The 20,931-nt window shown below is 41.7% G+C and overlaps 1 protein-coding gene across 2 annotated transcripts; it reads right to left on the bottom strand.

Moving 5' to 3' along the window:
* Window positions 1-2,794: 2,794 nt before the first annotated feature.
* Window positions 2,795-20,875, bottom strand: GGA3 (golgi associated, gamma adaptin ear containing, ARF binding protein 3). 2 transcript variants are annotated; one of them, XM_063459149.1, is made up of 17 exons: window positions 20,808-20,875; window positions 17,466-17,550; window positions 15,296-15,371; window positions 14,482-14,580; window positions 13,459-13,582; window positions 13,105-13,208; window positions 12,223-12,303; window positions 11,542-11,679; window positions 9,606-9,687; window positions 9,138-9,248; window positions 8,562-8,816; window positions 8,336-8,403; window positions 5,527-5,777; window positions 5,179-5,399; window positions 4,604-4,773; window positions 4,414-4,524; window positions 2,795-4,143 (listed from the first exon to the last, which is right to left on the bottom strand). In XM_063459149.1, exons 1-17 carry the CDS (start codon window positions 20,845-20,847, stop codon window positions 4,033-4,035), a joined length of 2,127 nt encoding a protein of 708 aa, XP_063315219.1. In that variant the 5' UTR covers window positions 20,848-20,875; the 3' UTR covers window positions 2,795-4,032. The 2 variants fall into 2 exon arrangements, with proteins under 2 accessions (XP_063315219.1, XP_063315220.1); XM_063459150.1 differs by lacking the exon at window positions 20,808-20,875 and having other exon boundaries at window positions 15,296-15,364; window positions 17,466-17,522.
* Window positions 20,876-20,931: the final 56 nt, after the last annotated feature.

The following is a 20,931-nucleotide window of genomic DNA, read 5'->3' as shown; positions in this document are numbered from 1 at the left end:
TTATCCTCCACCCCACACCCCCACCCTCTCGCTTTACCTACCACATCATATTCACGTAACTTTTCTGAGGGACTACGTAAATGCGGTGTGACTTGCATCCGAGGAGGCCGGAGCCTGGAGGACCCGAACACGCTGACGCATGATATCTAGACATGACACGAAGCAACTCACATAGACACGATATATCGACTTAAACAAAGGCCGAAAGACAGAGGTAGGATGGGAACAGACACATGGAGAACCAGTTTCCAAGACAAGACACAACAAACTGACGGGAGGATAGGAGCTGAGCATTCGCTCTATGGCAAATAAGGGCGACTGGATGCAGACACAACCCATATCTGAACAGAGTTTATAGGAGAATCCGGGTTGAAGCTGAGATTTGGGGAATCGCTTTCTAAAAAGTCACATGTAAGGAATTGGAAACTGACTCGCAACATTAATTCCAAACTACTAGAATAAGATAGGTGAAGAAGACCTTAACCTTAGCTTTATAACCTATGAGTCACATATCTCATAATATTGACGATCCTGCCTTTATAAATTACAAGTCATATAATTCTTAGCATTGATGCTCCTACCTTGTTTTCCGTCAGACCTGTAGGCTTAACTATACAGTGGTAATCTATAGTACTGCAGCAATTCATCATTTCTGTTCAGCCTGTTATTATCAAGTTTGTCTATGTTTAAACAGTGCGCACAGCCACACCAATGTTAAACCTGTATGCATCTTAATGAACGCTGTAATGGCGCTTGACGAAAAACACGGAACCAAAGAACACAAATGCTCACATATCTGTACCACTATTCAGCATGTTTAAATGCGCTTGTACGCTGTTGTGGCGTTTGTATATGTTTTTGTACTCACCTGCGCGACAAAATAAAGAATTTACAACAACAACAATAATAAAAAAAAATCTCAAGAAGTGTCACTTGAGCTGGCTCCTCTGTCTCGTTTCCTGTCAGAGAAATTGTCAAATTTGATCCTAGAGGAAAGGACCCTTTCAGACACAAACCAATGTGAAGGCAATGACAAACAGAAAAACAAATCCTTGATATCCATGAGAACACAGAAATAGATTTGTTATATCTTGCAGTAGATGCAGCCAGTGAATGTTTTTTGCACTTGCCAGACTTGCCCTTACTACGCAGAACACACGTCCTTGGAAAAACGAATTAAGTGAGTTTTGGAGCCAATGTTTTCTGTTTTGACATTTTCAATGGAGAACGTATTCTGTAATTTGAAGGAACATGACTGAGGGAAGAGATAAATAAGTCTCAAACTCCATGAAACTGGGGCATTTACTAGCCATTTTCCCACCATGGTAATTGGAATAAGCCAACACTTTGATTAACCAACTGAATGCAGGAAAGGAAGGAACAGATGCTCCCCGTGTAGTGCCTGATCCAATATGTTAAACCATAATTCCTGCTTCACAACACGTTAAAATAAACTGCACAGAAAGTTATGATTTAAGAAGAATAAACGAAGAGTGTGCACAATTCATATAATGTCCCCTGTTTTGACATTTTCCATACCCCTTTACACATTATTTATATTGTGTGGATCCCGGTTAAGGAAGGAAGTAACACGCAATGCTTTATATGAGACAAAATATTTATTCAACATGCAAGCGCCAGCATTTAAAAGATACTCTCACTTCAGTTCTGCAGTTTGTGACAATACATTTTTACACAACATAAATTACAGGACTTGTCGGCCGCCCTTCCATATCAATAACTCATTATTGGAGTCCACATTAATATGAGGATTCCTCCCTCACCCCGTACATACACAACCATTATATCAATGTATTTTGCCAACATTCCGCTTGCAGTCAATGGCCTTGTATTTGTTTAACCTCTATACTGTAATTTTTTTTTTTTTTTTTTTTTTACAGTTTTAGGTTTGGTTGAATATAGCAATCCATTTATCTACAACTCTAAAAGATTGTCTGGAATCTAGTTGGGGGTGGGGGAGATTCAAGTTGAGGTTGGTCTAAAATGCTAGAGCACCAACTCTAAATGCAATGGGGTCCCTCAATTCTATGGACTGAAGTGTGCCTTAAATTGCTAAACCTGCGGGTGTTTTCAGATTTAAATTGACATCAGATCATATTCACAGCATGAAAAAAAATGGAGAGATTTCGAAAGTATTCCAAGAATTGCATGCTAGTAAAATAGACTTTATAAGCATTACAAAAATGAATGCTAAAAGTCCACACAGGAGTGTTCCTTTAAGATGGAACAGTAGCCCCTTAACATAGCCAGTGTAATTAAAGGGACAGTCCAGCAGTATAGTGGTTATGGTGCCAGTGTGTGCTGGTACCCCCTTCAATATAAGTAAAGCAAATGATTTAACAACTTACCCGGGGCCCGCTGGGTACCACTCACCTCTTCCACTGAGAGCAACCAGCTGACACAGCGAGGCTAAGCAGAGGAGAGCTAACGGAAGCTTCTAAATTTCCCTAGAGGATGTCACTGGCATCCAGTGGACCCCAGATGAGTTTTTAAACTGGTAGCAAATGCTTGAACTACTTCCCCTGGGAAGGCACCTGGGTACTCTCAACACCAGAACCACTTCAGCACTCTGTAGTGTTTTTGGTGCTTGGAGTGTTCTTGACTTGAAAATAAGAACTACTGCTTATAATCCCCCGCCATTGGCTAGCCTAAAGACCGACAAAAGATAAAGTGTGCATAAACAGATAAAATACATAAAATCAGTTTAGATATATAGAGGGACATCTGGTCTTACCATGAGAAGAGGAATAGAGCTGTGTATCTGCACAGGACAGCATACTGTCACTGCATTTATTAGGTCTAATTAACAAGTCCGATAAAAGGAAGATGGTAGTAAGAATGTACAAGATACAATTAAGCACATCGGAAAGCTATCTAAAGGCTGCATCTAGGAAACAGACTTTTTTTTCACAACATTAATACAGAGGAACAATTCCCTCTACATACTATGCATATTTATATGCTTATACACACACACTTTTCTTTTTTTGTCTATTTTATGTAAGAAAAGCTCTGTAGAGCACGCAGACCTAAAGCCCTCTAACATCTTCTGAGTTGTGATTACAATTTGTCTCTTAATATGTTTTGTTTTTTTTGGACCGTGAATGTCGCAGTGTTTTGCCTGATCTATTTTCTAACACTGGATAATATCATGGGATCTGAAGTCACAGAATATATCTTCTCTGCCTAGCCTAACATGGCCAAGAATCTCACAGTGTTGTATTAAACATCCTCTAGAATCCAGTTTCTTACAATGAATATCAGAAGTATACAGAAATATAGTTTATCTGCCAAGCATATGAACATTGAACAAACAGGTCGACATGTTTTGTTCACCTCTTTTGGAAGGGCTCATAACTACATGATGTCTAGATGCACACGTATTCCAAATTTAATAAATCTATAACTATTCTAATAATACTGTCTAGAATATAAAATTACAATGGCCATTAATCCTCTGACCACAAGTCATTACGTTGAGGCTGATCAAGAAAACAGCAGTTATAAAGTGGGTATGTTTTTAATGTCTTACCTATTTACTGTCTACTCTTTGTCTGCCTCTAACCTCTGGCTCAGAAGGTCACAAAGAGTATATATGTGAAAATATTTAGGTTTTGTGCATAAATAAATGCAGGGCTGAAAAATCACAGGAGTCGGTCTGTCTCCTAAATATTTGGGGGGAGGGGCACAATGCAGTTCTTCAATTCAAATGTATTTACAAATTTGGAGTGGGTTAATTGTCATGAAAATGAAAGAATCTGCAAGACAAAAAAAAAAAGAGAAGGAGGGTCCACATTTTGACATGCCTGCTATACAGGTTGAACGCATCAGGAAATGGTCCACTCAAGAAAGTCAGATTAAAGTGCATTGAGGGTCTCTTATCTATTGGTTTGAGTTCAGTTTATCCTTCAAACAGACACAGTGCAGACAAGACGTGTAAACAATCTGAACCTCAAGGTCATGTCACCTCCGGTTCCTTGTCATAGGACTAGATTTACAACGGAATCTGGGTCATAGCTTCCCCCACTGATCAGGTTCTGGAAACTGGTCTACTTCGCCCACCTCCGTGTAGGACTCTTCCCCTAGCGTAAAAGACAGCTTGTACCGGAGACGGACTTTTTCCTAAAGTAGAAAAGAAAATACGAAGACTGTCACTAAAACATAGTATATTATACATTACACTCCCAATAACCTCCACTATGTAAAGGGCAAGAAATGTACAGATCACAAAATAGTGGATCTACAACTATGCAAAAGTGTAGTATTATTTAACTTCTCTATGAAAGTACCAAGAGTTTGCAATTAGAGTTTTAAAAGTTAGGATTTAAAAATAAAAAATATGAATTTTAAGGACACTTAATTTCCTTATTACCCTCCATCTTCACACATTACCTTCAGAGGGTTTGCCAGCAGCATGACTTGTGTAATGGCCGCAGGAGGCTGAATGGGATTAAAGGGTAACATCTCTGTGCCAGACGGAGGTTGCAACTTCACCTTCATTGTCTGAAATGACAAATAACAAAAACTGTTACCCCCAGCAAAACTTGCACCGAGACAAGTTTCAGGTGGTTGACCTGCTCACTTTGGGTACAGCAGCCTGCAGGAGAATGTTCTGGATTGGCAAGGGCGCCGTGTTAAGCATAGATATTACTACCACCAGGACATCCGGGCGAGCGGGGGGACACTCCTTGGCAAAATGCAGCAGGATTCGGAAACCATTCTTGTCATACGCAGTGATAGGTAAGATGGTACCTACAGGGGTAGCAGCATATATTAGTATTTGGGCTTATTAATATTAATGACCGCAATATTAGTAAGATGAGAGAATGTGTATCAAGACTACAATTATGAACAGCAGAGAAACAACAGATTTGACAGACTTTGTTAAACTTCATTTGCTAGTAGGTTATTGCCCTACTGTACAATGTACTTCCGTTAAAGTCTGTACAATTACATTTTAGTCCAAATATATTTAAATGCATAAATCAGCCATCCCTTACTAGTTGTTTCAAATCATCTCATGTCTCATGAGAAACTTGCAATGAAAGCTGCCGATGTTTATAAAAATGTTGGTTCTGTGTAAGAATTCTGGCTCATAGTGTGCTTCTATTGCTGTGCTGGGTGAAGGTTTATTAATAACCTGCATGATCAACTCACTGGGTTTGATTGATTCCAATGGAACGTTCACATTTGCTAAGGAGATAACTGGTACTTTCGGGGGGCTGCCCTGCAGCTGTGAGGAAAAGAGGGGGCTTCCAGGAGCCAAAGGAAGCGAATAGAACGGAGGGGCAGCTGACACAGAATTTGGAGGGTTTGCAGGAACGGAGGCCGGCAAGGTGCTTAAACCAACAGGTGAAGACATAGGTTTACTGGATGAGCTGAAAATGAAATAAATTGAGCACAAGAAAGATTTATGGTAACACTAATAATTAATTTACCGTTGAACACGTATTATTGAACTTGAAGAAATTAGAAAATTAAATGTGTATACTAAACAACGCTTACCTTTTGGCCTCCTCAAGTAGCTGTGCACCTAACATTTCCAGCTCGTGCAAGGCAATCCCCCCAGAAGGAAAGCTACCTGCTGGGACAGGCGGTGGCCCTGAAGTAGCAGTAGAGAACAAAGGGGAATACACTGAGGATTGCGATGCCACCGTGGATGCACACAGTGGCTGTAATGATTGTGTCTCCAAGGCAGTAACATTTGAAGAGGACAAAGGAGGTCCAGCAAAGAAATCCAGTTCCCCCTCATCCCCCTATGAAAAAATGGATTGAGTGAAAATCAAGGAAACAAGGCAGCACAGAGCAAATAACATATATGCACAGACAGAGTTGGAGTCATACACAGTTAGAACCACTAGAGGGAGACACAAAGCTGGCCTTGCATTAATACATTAGAAATCTATGGCAAGAAAGCTACTTAGCAAATGTAAACTGCACATTTTATCTGGTATACAGTTTTAAAGCTTAAATCTTCATTGGTCAATGGTCTTGCCTTGAAAGCTATACACCCAAACCACACATGTTCAGTCGTGGCACAGCCAGGGCACACATTGTATTAGAGTAGGAGATGTTTACAACTTTTACAGGTGCAAACTACAGAGCTTTTAACAGTGATTGACAGAGAGTCAAAATGTAGGCACTCAGTTCCAAGATGTATTTCGCCATTTCATTTTTCAGCCGGCACAATTACAATTACATATTTGTTAGATACAGAGGCTATGTAAACATTATATTAACAATACAACAGTTCCTCTTTAAAGAGGCACTATAGGCACCAAACCAACTTTAGTTTATTGAAGCCGTTTTGGTGTAAAGATCATGCCCCTGCAGTCTCACTGCTCAATTATCTGCCATTTAGGAGTTAAATCAATTTGTTTATGCAGCCCTCGCCACACCTCCTTGCATGTGACTTACACAGCCTTCCTAAACACTTCCTGTAAAGAGAGATCTATTTTTTTTTTTAATTCTTTATTTTAGGAGTGCAGTGAAAAGTACAAGATGCATAATGACAGTATGTAAACAGATAAGGTCAAGATGCGCTGCACTCATCTTTTGTAATGATAACATGCTTATTCACCTGAAGACAGTAGTTAAGTAGTAAAAATAACAAAGGTCGTGCATATTGACCATGCAAAGAGATGAAAGAGTTAGACATGTAAGTGGACAGATATCACCTAACAATAGCCAACAAGCTGGGATTATACTGGTACTGAACAGCATGGGACTGCACACGGATAATAGAGAGGTAGAGAAATCGGCATGAGGTGTGCTATGGAATTGTTCTGCGCTTGAAATAATAAGAAAAGGTGCAGTATGGTGCTCAAACAGTGGAAGTGATGTAGGTTAAGAGATTGAGAACAGTGTAACACATAGAGCCATATACTGCACAATATGGAGCTTACGTTACAATGGCATTGGGTTCAAGTTTTTCAACCTACGCCTGATGTATGGAAGATGTTGCTGGGTGTGTAGTTTATGGCTTGGGTCTCCAATGTTAGCACCCCGCCAGTCCCAGTTCCCGGTGCACTCCTGAGAACCTGTTGTGTCAGTCTCATGGCAGTCTCAGTGCTGCTAGAGCTCGGGGTGCCCCTGTATAGTGTAGTCTCCCAGGTGGAATGGTGGTCTCCAGGAGGGGGTACTCTCTGGGTAGGTCGCTGCTTGGAGGTAGGGCGGCATACCGCTGGTCTGATTTTGTGGTGTAGAGGTTTTGGTCGGGTCACTTGCCTTCTCCTCCCCGCTATTCGAGCCGCGTCATGGCCCCATCCAGGATTTGCTGGCTGCTGCACGACGTCCTGTGGGATTTTTGCCGGTGGTTACGCCTCAGAAGTGCCCCTACGAAGAGCGAGTTTGGCCCAGAAGTCGGTTAGTAGGCGATCAAGTCTCTCCGATAGAGGGCAGCGGGGAGCTGGGCGTGGAGTTGCACGTGTCGGCAGCCATGCTATTCCTTGCTTGTTCGGCAATGTTGGCGTTTTGTTGCTGAGCCGCAGGTTGTTTGCTGGGATATCCCAAACCGGCAGGGAAGGGGGGGAGAAGAGTATGCCGGGGAGACCTCCAGCTGAGACGGCTGCAGCAGCTAAGGGATCGTCCGCCTCCCCCTTGCCATCTGGATTTGCCCTCTGTAGGCCTCAGGTCAATCCCCGGAAAGAAGCCTGACGATTTCTGTTGAAGATTCTGTTGCTTGTTGCCGCTGTGGTAGACCCTGTCTCTGGGGCTATTGTGCAGGCAATAATTAGGGCTTTTTGAGTGGATTTCGGCTGTATATGAGCACTTTGGCTTGGAGATTGTGTAGTGTGCAACCGCTCAGCGTGGCTGCCAGGCTCTGCCCCGAGAGATCTAATTTTTATATTTCCTTTATTGTACGGACTATTTAATTTAAAGTTTCGTATCTCCTGCACGTTTAATAGCTTGCTAGACCGTGAAGTTGCCTCCTGTGTGTGATTAAAGTTAATTTTATAGAGCAGGAGAAAAAAAAAACATTTTGTTTTAATGCAGACTGTGTCAGTTACAGCCAGGGGAGGTGTGGCTAGGGCTGCACAAACAGAAACAAAAATAATTGATGTCCTAAATGGCAGAGAACTGAGCAGTGAGACTTTATAGGCATGATCTATACACTAAAACTGCTCCATTAAATTAAAGTTGTTTTAGTGACTGTAGTGTCCCTTTAAGCCTTTCCCTTTCTAGTTTCAGACTGTGAAGGTCTGTGAGGTTTTCAATAACCTTGTTTAATGCTTCATTACTACTCCACTGCTCATGCGTTGAATACCTTCATGTGATTTTATTAAGGGCATCACAAAGACAGACAGACTCATACCTGCAACATATCACTTTTGGAACCCGAAGTCCCTTCTAAAGTCTCATTTATAGCTGAATCTTCTAGACCTGTGGATGAGTGAGGAGTAATTGAAGCTAACTGGACAAAGCTGTACCAGAATCCGTTTCATTAAGCTAACACAGTAGAATCAAATCTCAACACCTTTCTAAAGGCTGAAGGTAACATTATGCAGGAATAATTAAAAGGACAACAGTCGGGTTCTTACCTAAAAACAACAACTCCTCATCCAGCAGACAAACAGAGCTGGAAATACTGTTCATCTGAATTAAAGCATTATCTGCGTGAGATGACTGGCTGCCTGTGTGTGTTGGGAGTAGAGGAGGCGGGGGAAGGATGGGTATTATAGCTGGCAGCTGCTGTGGCTGTGCTGGCATTACGGGAACTTGCTCCACCGGTGGGCTGGGGGCTTCAAATCCTCCGAGATCAATGAGGGTGGGTATGTCCTTACTGGAGGAAGACTCTGTGTAACAAAGAGTAGTGGATCAGAAGGCAATAGCACATGCCAACAAAAAGTCTTAAAACAAACTCAGAAAAAAATGTCATACTATAGTTATCTAAAGTTTTCTATACTGGTAAACCAACAGACCTCAGAACAGATGACAACTATATATTTTTTTGTCTTCACCTCTTCGTTTCTGCTACCCATTAATATAAATGCAATTGTAATGGGTAGCAGAAAGGAACAAAGGTAAAGACAAAAGAAAGGGGTAGGCTAGCGTAGTGAGAACAGGGGCCATAAATGCTTAGTGTGTGGTAGAAATATAGAATGAAGGATCATTACTGTCAGATATATCTGGAAGATCCAATTCTCCATTGATGTCTTGACCTTCTACAACTTTCTTGTACAGGTTGATGACACGCGATAAGTTGTCGCTTGCTTGTAGAATGTCCCCTGAATGTGACATAATGATTCATCCATTATCACGCATGCTAGCACGTGGAGACAAAGATTCCTACGCATGCACATAACATGTCATATAAATACACATAGAAACACAATGTGGCAACATTCTAAGGTCACGTGAGCAGCTCTGTAAACCATAAAGACATGGGGAGAAGGCAATGAGGTAAATGCATGGAGAAACGTAAAGAGAACATTATATGGGGAGGATGGTGGGTGATATGATTAAGGTAAGGAGAGAATTGCATTTCTTGTATGGGACGGATAATGAAGCTAAATATTGACCAGAGGGTTTTAATGCTTCTTGTGATCTAGTATAGAGTTACAAATTCTGCAAGGATTTCCTACCCAGGCTACTGTCATTATCCTCGGTTTCACTGGCCATTTTGAATAAGGTGAGCCTCTTGGTTTCGCACCTCTCAAACAGCTCCTGAAGACACAGGATGTAAAAAGTGGCCATTGATTAAAATCAACTGTATTTTCAACCTTAAATTGCCCACCCAAAACCCACTGCTGTAAATGAGGCTTAGAATCAACCCCACAAGCACTGATATGCGTTTTTTAACTGCTTTCCCTCAAAATAGTGTCACAGCCCAATAGCTACAAATCATTAGTGTTTTAACCTTTACCTGACCATCCTAAGACATTTTCCCACCCCGTGTATTTCTTGCTATTCTCATTCCCTGTACTTCGCATTCCATGCTAATATAAATCATAGTATAACAATGACTTAAAGCACAATACTTAACTACCCTTCCACAAGCTGATCTTTGAATTTTAAAATTAGACGTTGCCATGGAGATATACAGTATCTTGTTCTCTTTTTTTGGGATCAAACAGATTGCGGTCAGAAAGCTCAGAATTGGCCAACCATCGCTGCTATAAAAGCTGCCCAAGGAGGTGGCTGCATTTTCATGAGTGTTTCTACTGCTAAACGTCTTCTAAAAACCTCCCGTGAATTCTTTTATCAATGATGGTTCTGTATTTTGAATAGCGCAGTTTTATTAACAGTGCCTTTCAACATGGCTCAAATCAAAAACAACTGTGAAATCTATGTTAATATCCTGCAATCGTTCAGTTTGGGAATACAGTAGAAACCTGTTAACTTCATGGATTAAAAACTACAAAGGACCATATAGCAGGGAACAGGGACGGATCTTACACAAGGCAAACAAGGCATTTGCCTTGGGTGGCACTTTGCAGGGGGCGACAAAAAAAGACACCCCCAAACGCTCAGGCAGATCCTTTGTTTGCCTCGTGTCCTGGGGGGCACTGCTTTCTTCCTGCTCAGCTCCCTTGCGTTCCGCTTAATAAAGCTGGGAGCCGGAGCATGACATCACTCCGGCTCCCGGCATCACTAAGCGGCGCGAGGGAACTGAGCAGGAAAGTTCAAGCTCCCTCGCCGCCTACTCTGCTTGTCTGCCCCCTGCCTGCCTGACCAGCAGCCCCACTCGACCGCAGGTTAGTAATCCACTCCAGCTCTTCCAGGGAGGCTGGATGGATTTAAAATAAAATTTAAAAATAATAGTTTGTGGCTGTTTTTTGGAAAATGTGTTTGTGTGTGTCTAAGTGAATGTGTGTGTGAGTGAATGTGTCTGTAAGTGTGTGTGAGTAAATGTGTCTGTAAGTGTGTGTGAGTAAATGTGTCTGTAAGTGTGTGTGTCTAAGTGAATGTGTCTGTAAGTGTGTGTGTGTCGATCAGTGAGAGTGTGCGTCTGTCGGTCAGTGGATGTGTGTGTAAGTCGGTCAGGGAGTGCGTGCGTCTGTCAGTGTGTCTGATCAGTGTGTATGTCATTGTTTGTCAGTGTATATGAGAGTGTGTGTCTGTCAATGAGTGTGTGCGTCTGTCAGTGAGTGAGCATCTGTCAGCCTTGACAGGAAGGGGTGGGGAAAATTTTAATTAGGGGGGGTGCCTGAGCACCGTCCTGCCTAGGGCAGCACAAATCCTAAATACTCCACTGGCAGGGAAGACCATAGAGACTGACTAACTGTTTTCAAACACTGTCTGACTCAAGATGAATGTATATGGCAGAATGGTCCCGTCATATTCTACATATACTTCTTTTAAATATATGATTCTCTTTCAATACTCAACGAAAGGATTATATATTTTTTGAGGTGACAGTTGTTCTTAAACGTAACACCTTTCTCTAGCACCTCACTAACCCGATTCAATTCCTCTTCTCCAACTGCATCATCTAAGAATTAAAATGCCATCAGTTTTTTCCAGCCCCGCCCACAAGTATATCCTCCTTGTTACTAAGATAAACCCCACAGATCTCACCTTCATAAGCTCCCTGTCTCCCTCTGATGACTCCTCTTTGCTGTAATGTATCAGCATTTCCTGTAACAGCTTCACATTGTTATTCACCTCCTCCAACGTGTGAACACGCTTACTCGCTCTCTGCATACGCACCTCATCCTGTTAGGCGAACACAAAAAATTAAGATCCAATCTAAGTGGTTGGCAAGAGTTTTGCTTTGAAGACAGGAAAGATTAATGTACATAGATAATAACCATTAAGAGATTTGTATGAATGCAACTGTATTACTTCATCCATTATCAAAGGCATGCAGAGAACAACTCGCTGCAGTGATTAAGGTGCCAGAAGTGCCCTGATATATCCCCAAGTTCTTATCGGGGGTAGCCGGCTGCTGCTCCCACCTCCACTACTTCCAATGGAGAGCAGGGACCTTCTAAGCAGGAGATATAGGTATCATGACTGAGCTAAACTCTGCAAAGATAGCTTATTGGCTGAAAATATCAGCTGTTCAACCTCAGGTTTGGTTTGATTGCCTTCAATGGAGGGGTGGGGGGAGGACATTTCTAGCACCATAACCACTAGAGTGTGCTGTAGTGATCCTGGTGCTCGGAGTGTCAATTAGAGGGGATTATTTTTTTTTTTTTTCCAAATATATGTTAAAAAAAAGCCTGGTGAGCTCACCTGTTTTTGTTTCACACATACCTCCTTAACCATTGATTTAATCAGCTTGTTTGCTTCCTGGAGGTCATCTGGATTCTTACTTTTTAACAATTTTGCCAAAAGCTATAAACAAAAATAAACATAGACTATTGGGAAAGGGGTAACATCAAGAGACAAAACAGCTGTTCTAGTACACAAAGTCTGAATACCAGACACAACAAAATGGTAAGCCACAGGCTGGTGACTCCTTACTGGCATGAATTCACCGGTGCTTACAAAGTCCTTGCTAATACAACACCCACTAGTTAAAAATAAACTAAAAAGGGGGTCCTAAGGCCAACACTAAAATAGAAGATGGCAGACAGCTATGTTCTTTTGTTTAAATAATCTCTGACCTCTCTAGTTATTCTGCCTTGACCTTCTCTCATCACTTTATCCCACATCTATTTAGAAAAGCAATTACTCCCCTAATAATTCCCCATACAAACACCTTAATATGATCGCCTACTCTTTAACCTACCACCTGCATTAACCATCCAATTTCTCCAAAAAAATCTTCATTTATAATGGGATCTCTCTTTTAATTAACCCCTTAAGGACCAAACGTCTGGAATAAAAGGGAATCATGACATGCCACACATGTCATGTGTCCTTAAGGGGTTAAAGTCATTTCATCTATCTCCCATGTTCGCTGTGCAGGCACACCTTACGATAGCACTGTAATCTCACAAAAGCAGAACCTTCAATCCTCTTTTCCACCAGTCTACATATACACTACAATTTGATGGATTGCTAGCAGTGTGACACTTTCTTGGTAACGATCGCGTATCACTTCAAAATACACAACAACTACATGGGGCAAGTAAAAAGTTATTCTGCAAATGTGAAAAATATTATGTATGTATTGCAGAAATCCCACCTCACCTTGGATCTCTCCTCATCTTCAAAGATGGGATTCTTCGGACGAGCGGGTGGAGAGGGTATTAGAGTGTTATCTACTGGTATTAGAGGATCTGAGATGACAATGCCTAACAGAGAAACAGTATTAATTGTCAATAAAGATGGGGTAGATACAAATCAAGATGGTAAGAAACCAGCAGAGAGAATGAAGTAGTAGGTTTTTAAAGGCTGGACTGGCCACATGTATGTTAAAAATCGAAGCCAGGTTTAAACAAATTAAATCGATTAGGAAGAAGAACTCCTTGACTTCTTTAGCTGGTCCATTTGTAGCTGAAGGTAATGAGGTACAAACAGTAGAATGCATCTTTTAAGCTGTACCTTGTCTCTTTAGCATATGGTAAGCATCCTTTATCTTGATCTCCTCGGGTAGGGCAACTGTCCAGCTATATAGCAGGCCAACAACTTTACTTTTCACTTTCTCTGACACTCTGTCCCCTAGATACTGTTTGGATGAAAACAAAAAAAAAAACACAGTAATAAAGTTAGTGGAAAATTATACTTGTCCTAATATGTTTTCCTATTCATCAAGTTGGACAGTCAACGTGATGATACATTGCTAACCCAAACTTTACGTTGCAGCGGAACATTTTTTTTCCAGTTCTGACTCTTCTCACCCCTCTCCAGTGTGTGTATAAAGAACAATGCTCTGATTAAACTGGACAAGGCAAATAGTGCCAAAATAATAGGAGCTCACAAACCCCTATCTGCGATTGGGATGTAGACAAAGTAACTCGGAGAGTTCTATACACAACTTAAACCACTGGTGAGTGTAGATTCATTATATATTTATTAGAAATCTGTTTTTAGAAAAACTAAAGTTTATTTTTAAAGAAGTATGTAACTACTGATATAAATACATTTGGGAAATCTTATAAAATTTTGCTTTTAATTTTTTCTTAATCTCGCTTAACCCCTTAAGGACCAAACTTCTGGAATAAAAGGGAATCATGACATGTCAAACATGTCATGTGTCCTTAAGGGGTTAAAAGGACACTGTAGACACCAAGATAACTTCAGTCCATTAAAGTGGTCTGGGTGCCAACTCCCATCACCCTTAACCCTGCAAGTGTACTTATTGCAGTGATGGGGGACGGAAGGGAGGGGGGCACTCCAGGATTCTACAGTGCCAGGAAAACGGGTTTGTTTTCCTGGCACTAGAGAATCCCTTTAAGCCAGGTAAGTAAATAACTACTGAAAAATATAACAAATCCAAGTTCAACAAATATTGGTTTAAATAAAACAAAAAATAACGGCAACACCTCTCAAATGCCCTTCTATGCTTTCTCCTAAACATGCGTTCAATGCTTGTGAATTGCAGGAGTGATGTTTACAGTCACTGACCTTTGGGGATACAACTTTAATCAGCTCATTGAGGAAGCGGAACTTGCCAACCTCATTGTGGAACCTCCTCCCGCAGTTCTTCATACAGGCTTCTAGAACCTAGAGTGAATATGATCACAGATTTCTATCAGCCCTGGGTTGGGACCCAAAGTTAGGTCTCCGTGTTTTTTTCTAAACCAAATGTGAAATGGTGCACAATAAAATGTACAGTTGAATGTTTAAAGCACACAATGGCAATTGGTTGCTGAAAAACACACACACACACGCGCGTCTACAAGGTGGTAAAGGGTACAATCCTGATTGAACACACTTGTCCCTCATATTTACCATTTAGACAAATACCGGAGGATAATGGAGGAGCTGAAGATCCAACCATTGTGAATCCAGCCATTCTATATTGTACTTCGCTGATATATGGCATCACATCTTCAAGGCTACCCTTTAATTTGGACTCATAACAATTCCAAGGTTCTTCTACTGCCTGTCCAACTTACCACACTTAACACCTCTCACGTTACCTATTTCACTAGCTTCTCCCTTTATAAATAGTCTCGTTCCATAATCTATTTTTTCTACTGAATTTCTCTGATTGAAATATTTTTTTCTGGGTCTTCAATCATGGCAACTTTGTCACAAATTCTTCTCTTAATTAGCACTATCGTCTAACCGAGGCCACAGGAAACAAAGACAGAGCAATTAGCATTCTACTCTAACCTACTATACTACATGATATTGAACTCTCAAATATGTGAAGTAAAATTAGTGTCGATGTTGTATGGCAATGAATATAGAATATATGAAGGAAAGTACTCACAGTAAGTGCTTGCAGAGCTTCCCATTCCTGAGGGGATTGGATTTTGTGAGCCAAAAGTCTGACAGCAATCTGAGGACTAACAAGAACAAAATCAGCTTACCTGCACCAGAACAAAAAGCAACACAAATTGCAAGTATACAAAATATTCCAATGCATTAAAACAGTCAGCAATACCAGATCACTGGTTATAGGTTTGGTTCCATCAAGTCCAATGTTTTTATTTAATTCAGGGGACTATTTGATGCCCTTATTTGAAAGTGCTGCCACAGTAATTCAGATTCATTAAAGAAACACTATAGTCACCTAAATTACTTTAGCTAAATAAAGCAGTTTTAGTGTATAGATCATCCCCCTGCAATTGCATTGCTCAATTCACTGTCATTTAGGAGTTAAAGGGACACTCCAGGCACCCAGACCACTTCTGCTCATTGGAGTGGTCTGGGTGCCAACTCCCACTACCCTTAACCCTGCAACTGTAATTATTGCAGTTTTTCATAAACTGCAATATTTACATTGCAGGGTTAACTCCACCTCTAGTGGCTGTCTATTAGACAGCCACTAGAGGTCACTTCCTGGGTTCTAGCACGCTCAAAACCCCATAGGAAAGCATTGAAATGATTTTTCAATGCTTTCCTATGGGGAGACGTAATGCGCATGCGCGGAATTTCCGCGCATGCGCATTAGGTCTCCTCGGCCGGTGAGCGAGATTAGTCTCGCCCACCGGCCGACGTAATCACTAGGAGGAGCGTCGCGGAGGCGGAGACAGCGGCGAGGGACATCGCCGCTGTCCCAGGTAAGTCACTGAAGGGGTTTTCACCCCTTCAGTAACCGGGGATTGGTGGGTGGGAGGGAGAGGGACCCTCCAGTGCCAGAAAAACGGATCGTTTTTCTGGCACTGGAGTTTCCCTTTAAATCACTTTGTTTCTGTTTATGCAGCCCTAGCCACACCTCCCCTGGCTATGATTGACAGAGCCTGCATGAAAAAAAAACTGGTTTCACTTTCAAACAGATTTAATTTACCTTAAATAATTGTATCTCAATATCTAAATTGAACTTTAATCACATACAGGAGGCTCTTGCAGGGTCTAGCACGCTATTAACATAGCAGGGGATAAGAAAATCTTAATTAAACAGAACTTGCAATAAAGAAAGCCTAAATAGGGCTCTCTTTACAGGAAGTGTTTATGGAAGGCGGTGCAAGTCACATGCAGGGAGGTGTGACTAGGGTTCATAAACAAAGGGATTTAACTCCTAAATGGCAGAGGATTGAGCAGTGAGGCTGCAGGGGCATGTTCTATACACCAAAACTGCTTCATTAAGCTAAAGTTGTTCAGGTGACTATAGTGTCCCTTTAACTTCTTTCAAGAGAAACAGTGAAACTGTATTTTAACCAAAACAAACCGACCTGATGAGCACACGAACCAGTACCCAAGCTATCCCTGAACAGGTGTGCTGGCTATGTAAACCTCGGGCACAGCAAAAATAACGAATAATAAAAATCCATAAGAGTGGTCTTTATGACTCTTTAATAACCAAGTATGAGCAAGGGTCCCTTAATCCTGCTGGTTATTACAGGTCCCTAGTTCCTGGTCATATTTTGAAAATGATCGTAATTTTTTTGGAATGCCAATTTGATAACTCATTCACTGCTGAAATTAAAACTTGGAAACTGCCTCTGAACTGACCAACTAGACCGCTTCCGATTAAACTCAAAATGCCAAATATAGATTATGCAGACTCGGGGAAGTAGATGCACGTTTATGAATTGCTTTTCCAAAACTGCTTGAATCGTTTTTCTTGTTTCCACCGATTTGGTCTATAAGTAAATTCTTAAGCAGACTAGATAGTGGAAACCGCACTCATTCCCAGCGGCCACGGGTGCTCCGGATCAGGACCAGCAATCCCAGAATAATAGGCAAAGAAGAAAGAATCTTTACGGTGGAAACGTTGCATTGCATTCTGTTACAATAAAACTGCCTGCGGCTTGAATTCGGAGTGCCTGTGATTCTTTCTTCTTTGCCTATAAGTAAATTCTTAACTTAGTAAACATCTTTCAACGTGCTCAGATTTCAGTTAGTTTGTAACTAACGGTATTCTGCCTTCTAGACTGTCAAACACTCCCATACATAAATCTTGCCCCTTATCCCCCCTCCTATCCCAACATACATACCCCTCCAGTTCTTTATTAACTTGGTCACAGAAGCTGATGATGTACTCCCAGTCTTCCTGACGGTTGCAAGGGTTTGTGGCTTTATCTGAAGGCATAAGAAACAGATCTCAGAAGATAACATAAGCAAAAATAGACCGATTACACAATAAATGCATAAAAACTGAAATGTTCTTGTGAGTAAATAGCTGGGAAAAAACATGGCACCTGGTCTTCCAAATAAATGTTTGTGTATAGGTACATGTGTACCACAAATAACACACTTTCGGTTGAAATGATGTAGTGTGATGTCTGTAACGGAATTGGTTATATAAACAGATACATTTTGACTGATGAATGATTTACTGACCTCACGTCATCCAAATTCTACCATTTCCAAATACCAATATTTGGTTGAGAGAAATGATGGCAAAAACACCAATAGTGTCAATGAATAATAATGACTACTTGCATCTACTTACATTACAGACCAGTGTTAGTTCACAATGACAAGCCGACAATCATGAATACCTAGACAGCTTGCATCTACACCCATTCACTGCAATGCCAGTTTACAACAGTTGATCATTGTGGTAGTTTATAATGTAACTTTTCTCTCTTTATAATCGTCAATCATTTAAAGGTACATTCTTAGCACCATATTTGTATACAGCTCTATGTAGTGGTTATGGTGCCAGGTGTGTCGTGGCACCATCATAAGGTGAGTAATGTCAAACCATTTGCTAATGGTTTGACAACTAACCTGGGGTGCACTGATCACCTCATCTACTGAGAGCTGTGCAGGCATCGCTGGGGTGGCCTTGCTTGGCTAGCTCAGACTGGAGAGCTTCTGGATCTTAATGGAGGAGGGGACTGGACACAAGGTAAGTTGTCCAACTGTTTGAAAATGGGATGGAATGCATAGTAAAACAAAAACACTAAATTGATTTGTGTGGAACTAATAACAGGGGAGGCCAACAGGGTTAGCTGCGAACGACAACAACTGAGATATGCCAACATTGTACTGTGCTAGCAATAGATAGTATTAATAAAGGCAATGTGTGTTTGCTAAAGGTTCTAAAAGAAGACTCCAGTGTTACAAAAAAATAAATGATAAAACCGTTTTGGTATTTGGAGTGTTTCTTTACTACAATAAATGCCAGGTAACCCTCACACACGAAAACACACACCTTTTTATCCAGCGGTAAGTCCTTTCTTGCCACTGCTCTACATCGCACAGTCTACCCTGACTCCTCAGACAAAATTGCAACATTCACGGAAATTGCCGCAAATATGCAGGTTAGATGCGGCAATTGCCCAATAGAATGCTTCTCGAAAGGAAATATTGACTAATGATTGTTCAAGCAGAAGTTTGTTCACTTCCACTTGAATGAACGTTCAAACGGTGAGCCAGAAGGCCCACCTAACTGTGAAAGGGTTGTTTCCAAATTGTTCCAATTTAATTTATAAAATTGCAGATTTGTCTTGAAATCAACATATTTGTGAATGAAACATGGAGGACCTTCTGTTAACCCCTAAAGCATTTTAGCCAGCTGGGGACTGGAGTGTCATGTTTGTGGGCATGCCAGCAATACAAACTGATTATTTATAACAATAAACTAACAAAACACATCGAGCAACACGTATCACACAACACACATTTCCTCTACCATATCTGGCACATCCTGTAAGCATTGTGAGTAACAATTCCTAAATTGTCAATATTGGTTATTTCAAGCCACAAACGCCAAACGGTAGGTAAAGGAAGTTTCATTACAGAATGTTTACAAATCTGCTACATGGGCGCAAAATCTGACACATTTTTTCTCAATTCTCCACAATTTCCAATTTAATCAACAAACCCCAATGTCCGGTGTGCCAAAAGTCGTAACTGGCTTCTAAGAATCACGTATTAAAGGACCACTATAGTGCCAGGAAAACATACTCGTTTTCCTGGCACTAGAGTGCCCTGAGGGTGCCCCCACCCTCAGGGACCCCCTCCCGCCCGGCTCTGGAAAGGGGAAAAGGGGTAAAACTTACCTTTTTCCAGCGCTGGGCGCTGAATCCCCGTCGGCTGAATGCGCACGCGCGGCAAGAGCTGCGCGCGCATTCAGCCGGTCACATAGGAAAGCATTCATAATGCTTTCCTATGGACGCTTGCGTGCTCTCACTGTGATTTTCACAGTGAGAAGCACGCAAGCGCCTCTAGCGGCTGTCAGTGAGACAGCCACTAGAGGAAAAAGGGGAAGGCTTAACTAATTGATAAACATAGCAGTTTCTCTGAAACTGCTATGTTTATAAAACAATTAGTTAACCCTAGCTGGACCTGGCACCCAGACCACTTCATTAAGCTGAAGTGGTCTGGGTGCCTAGAGTAGTCCTTTAACCCATAGGTAAACATAGCAGTTTCTCTGAAACTGCTATGTTTATAGAAAAAAGGGTTAACCCTAGCTGGACCTGGCACCCAGACCACTTCATTAAGCTGAAGTGGTCTGGGTGCCTATAGTGGTCCTTTAAAGGGAAGCTCTGTCTACATGTTACTTCTCTATAGAACATAATTTAATAGGGTGGTTAAAGTAGATGTGCCGGTTAGAGTTGAGATATATGTATATATATCTGACAGTCATTAACAGGTACGATGATGTCACTCCCTCTTATTGCAGGATGAAGGAAAGCCTAAGTGGGTTATTCGTCAAAGTGTAAACGGTTGGGAAATAAAATAAAATGATTCAAGTCAGCTAGGTTTTCATGTTGGCAGTTTTCGCATAGAACGAAACTCAATTTGACTTTCGTATGAGTAAACTGGAAACGGTTAGTATATATTGACACATACACCACACACCCCTCCCCCCCCCCCCGGGGTGCTCCACCGAACCTGTGACTATTTACACGTTACCGAATAACCGCGTCTGTGGGACTTATTCACTAAACTCTGAAATGTAGTGAAATGGAACCTGTATGACGACATAACGCTTAAAACAAACCCCAAAACCCTGGGCTAATTCGCCTCTAGCGTAGTCCCAGCTCGGTTACTTCGGCCTGAATTCTGCCGTTCGGGTTAGAATTCCCTATCGGTGCTAGTCACTAGACGCAGGCGTGGGCAACCTTCGGCACCCCAGGTGTTTTAGGACTACGCGTCCCACGATGCTTTGCCAGCATTATGGGTGTCAGAGCATTATGGGAGATGTAGTCCAGAATGATCTATCCTCGCTGGGCTAGGGTGAGAATTCAAAGTGAATTTCCAGTTTAAGGGGCAGGTAGTTGAGGTGTAGAAGCAATGCTCTGAGTGATCTCTGGCCTGGATTCTGACACCCCACCCCCCATTGAATGACACCTGGTGACCCGACGTGTGTCGCTGTCACTCACTCAGCCAGGACTCCAGGGTCTCCCCGTCACTCTCCGCCATGTTGTCAGCGGAGGCCCCGCCCCCTCCCTCAAACAACGAACGTCAAAAGGGGGCGTGGCTCAAAAAAATCCGGATCTCGCCAGA

The sequence above is a fragment of the Pelobates fuscus genome, chromosome 6 (genome assembly GCF_036172605.1).
Source record: "Pelobates fuscus isolate aPelFus1 chromosome 6, aPelFus1.pri, whole genome shotgun sequence".
Taxonomy (NCBI): domain Eukaryota; kingdom Metazoa; phylum Chordata; class Amphibia; order Anura; family Pelobatidae; genus Pelobates; species Pelobates fuscus.
This window is presented reverse-complemented; position numbering and strand designations above follow the sequence as displayed.

Excerpts from the sequence above, each read along its gene's own strand:
- GGA3 (XM_063459149.1), bottom strand. The coding sequence starts at position 20,847 with ATGGCGGAGAGTGACGGGGAGACCCTGGAGTCCTGGCTGA. Across the intron at positions 13,583-14,481 it reads TTAAAGTTGTATCCCCAAAG|TATCTAGGGGACAGAGTGTC; the intron begins GTCAGTGACTGT and ends TCATCCAAACAG. Across the intron at positions 4,525-4,603 it reads TGCAGGCTGCTGTACCCAAA|ACAATGAAGGTGAAGTTGCA; the intron begins GTGAGCAGGTCA and ends TTGTCATTTCAG.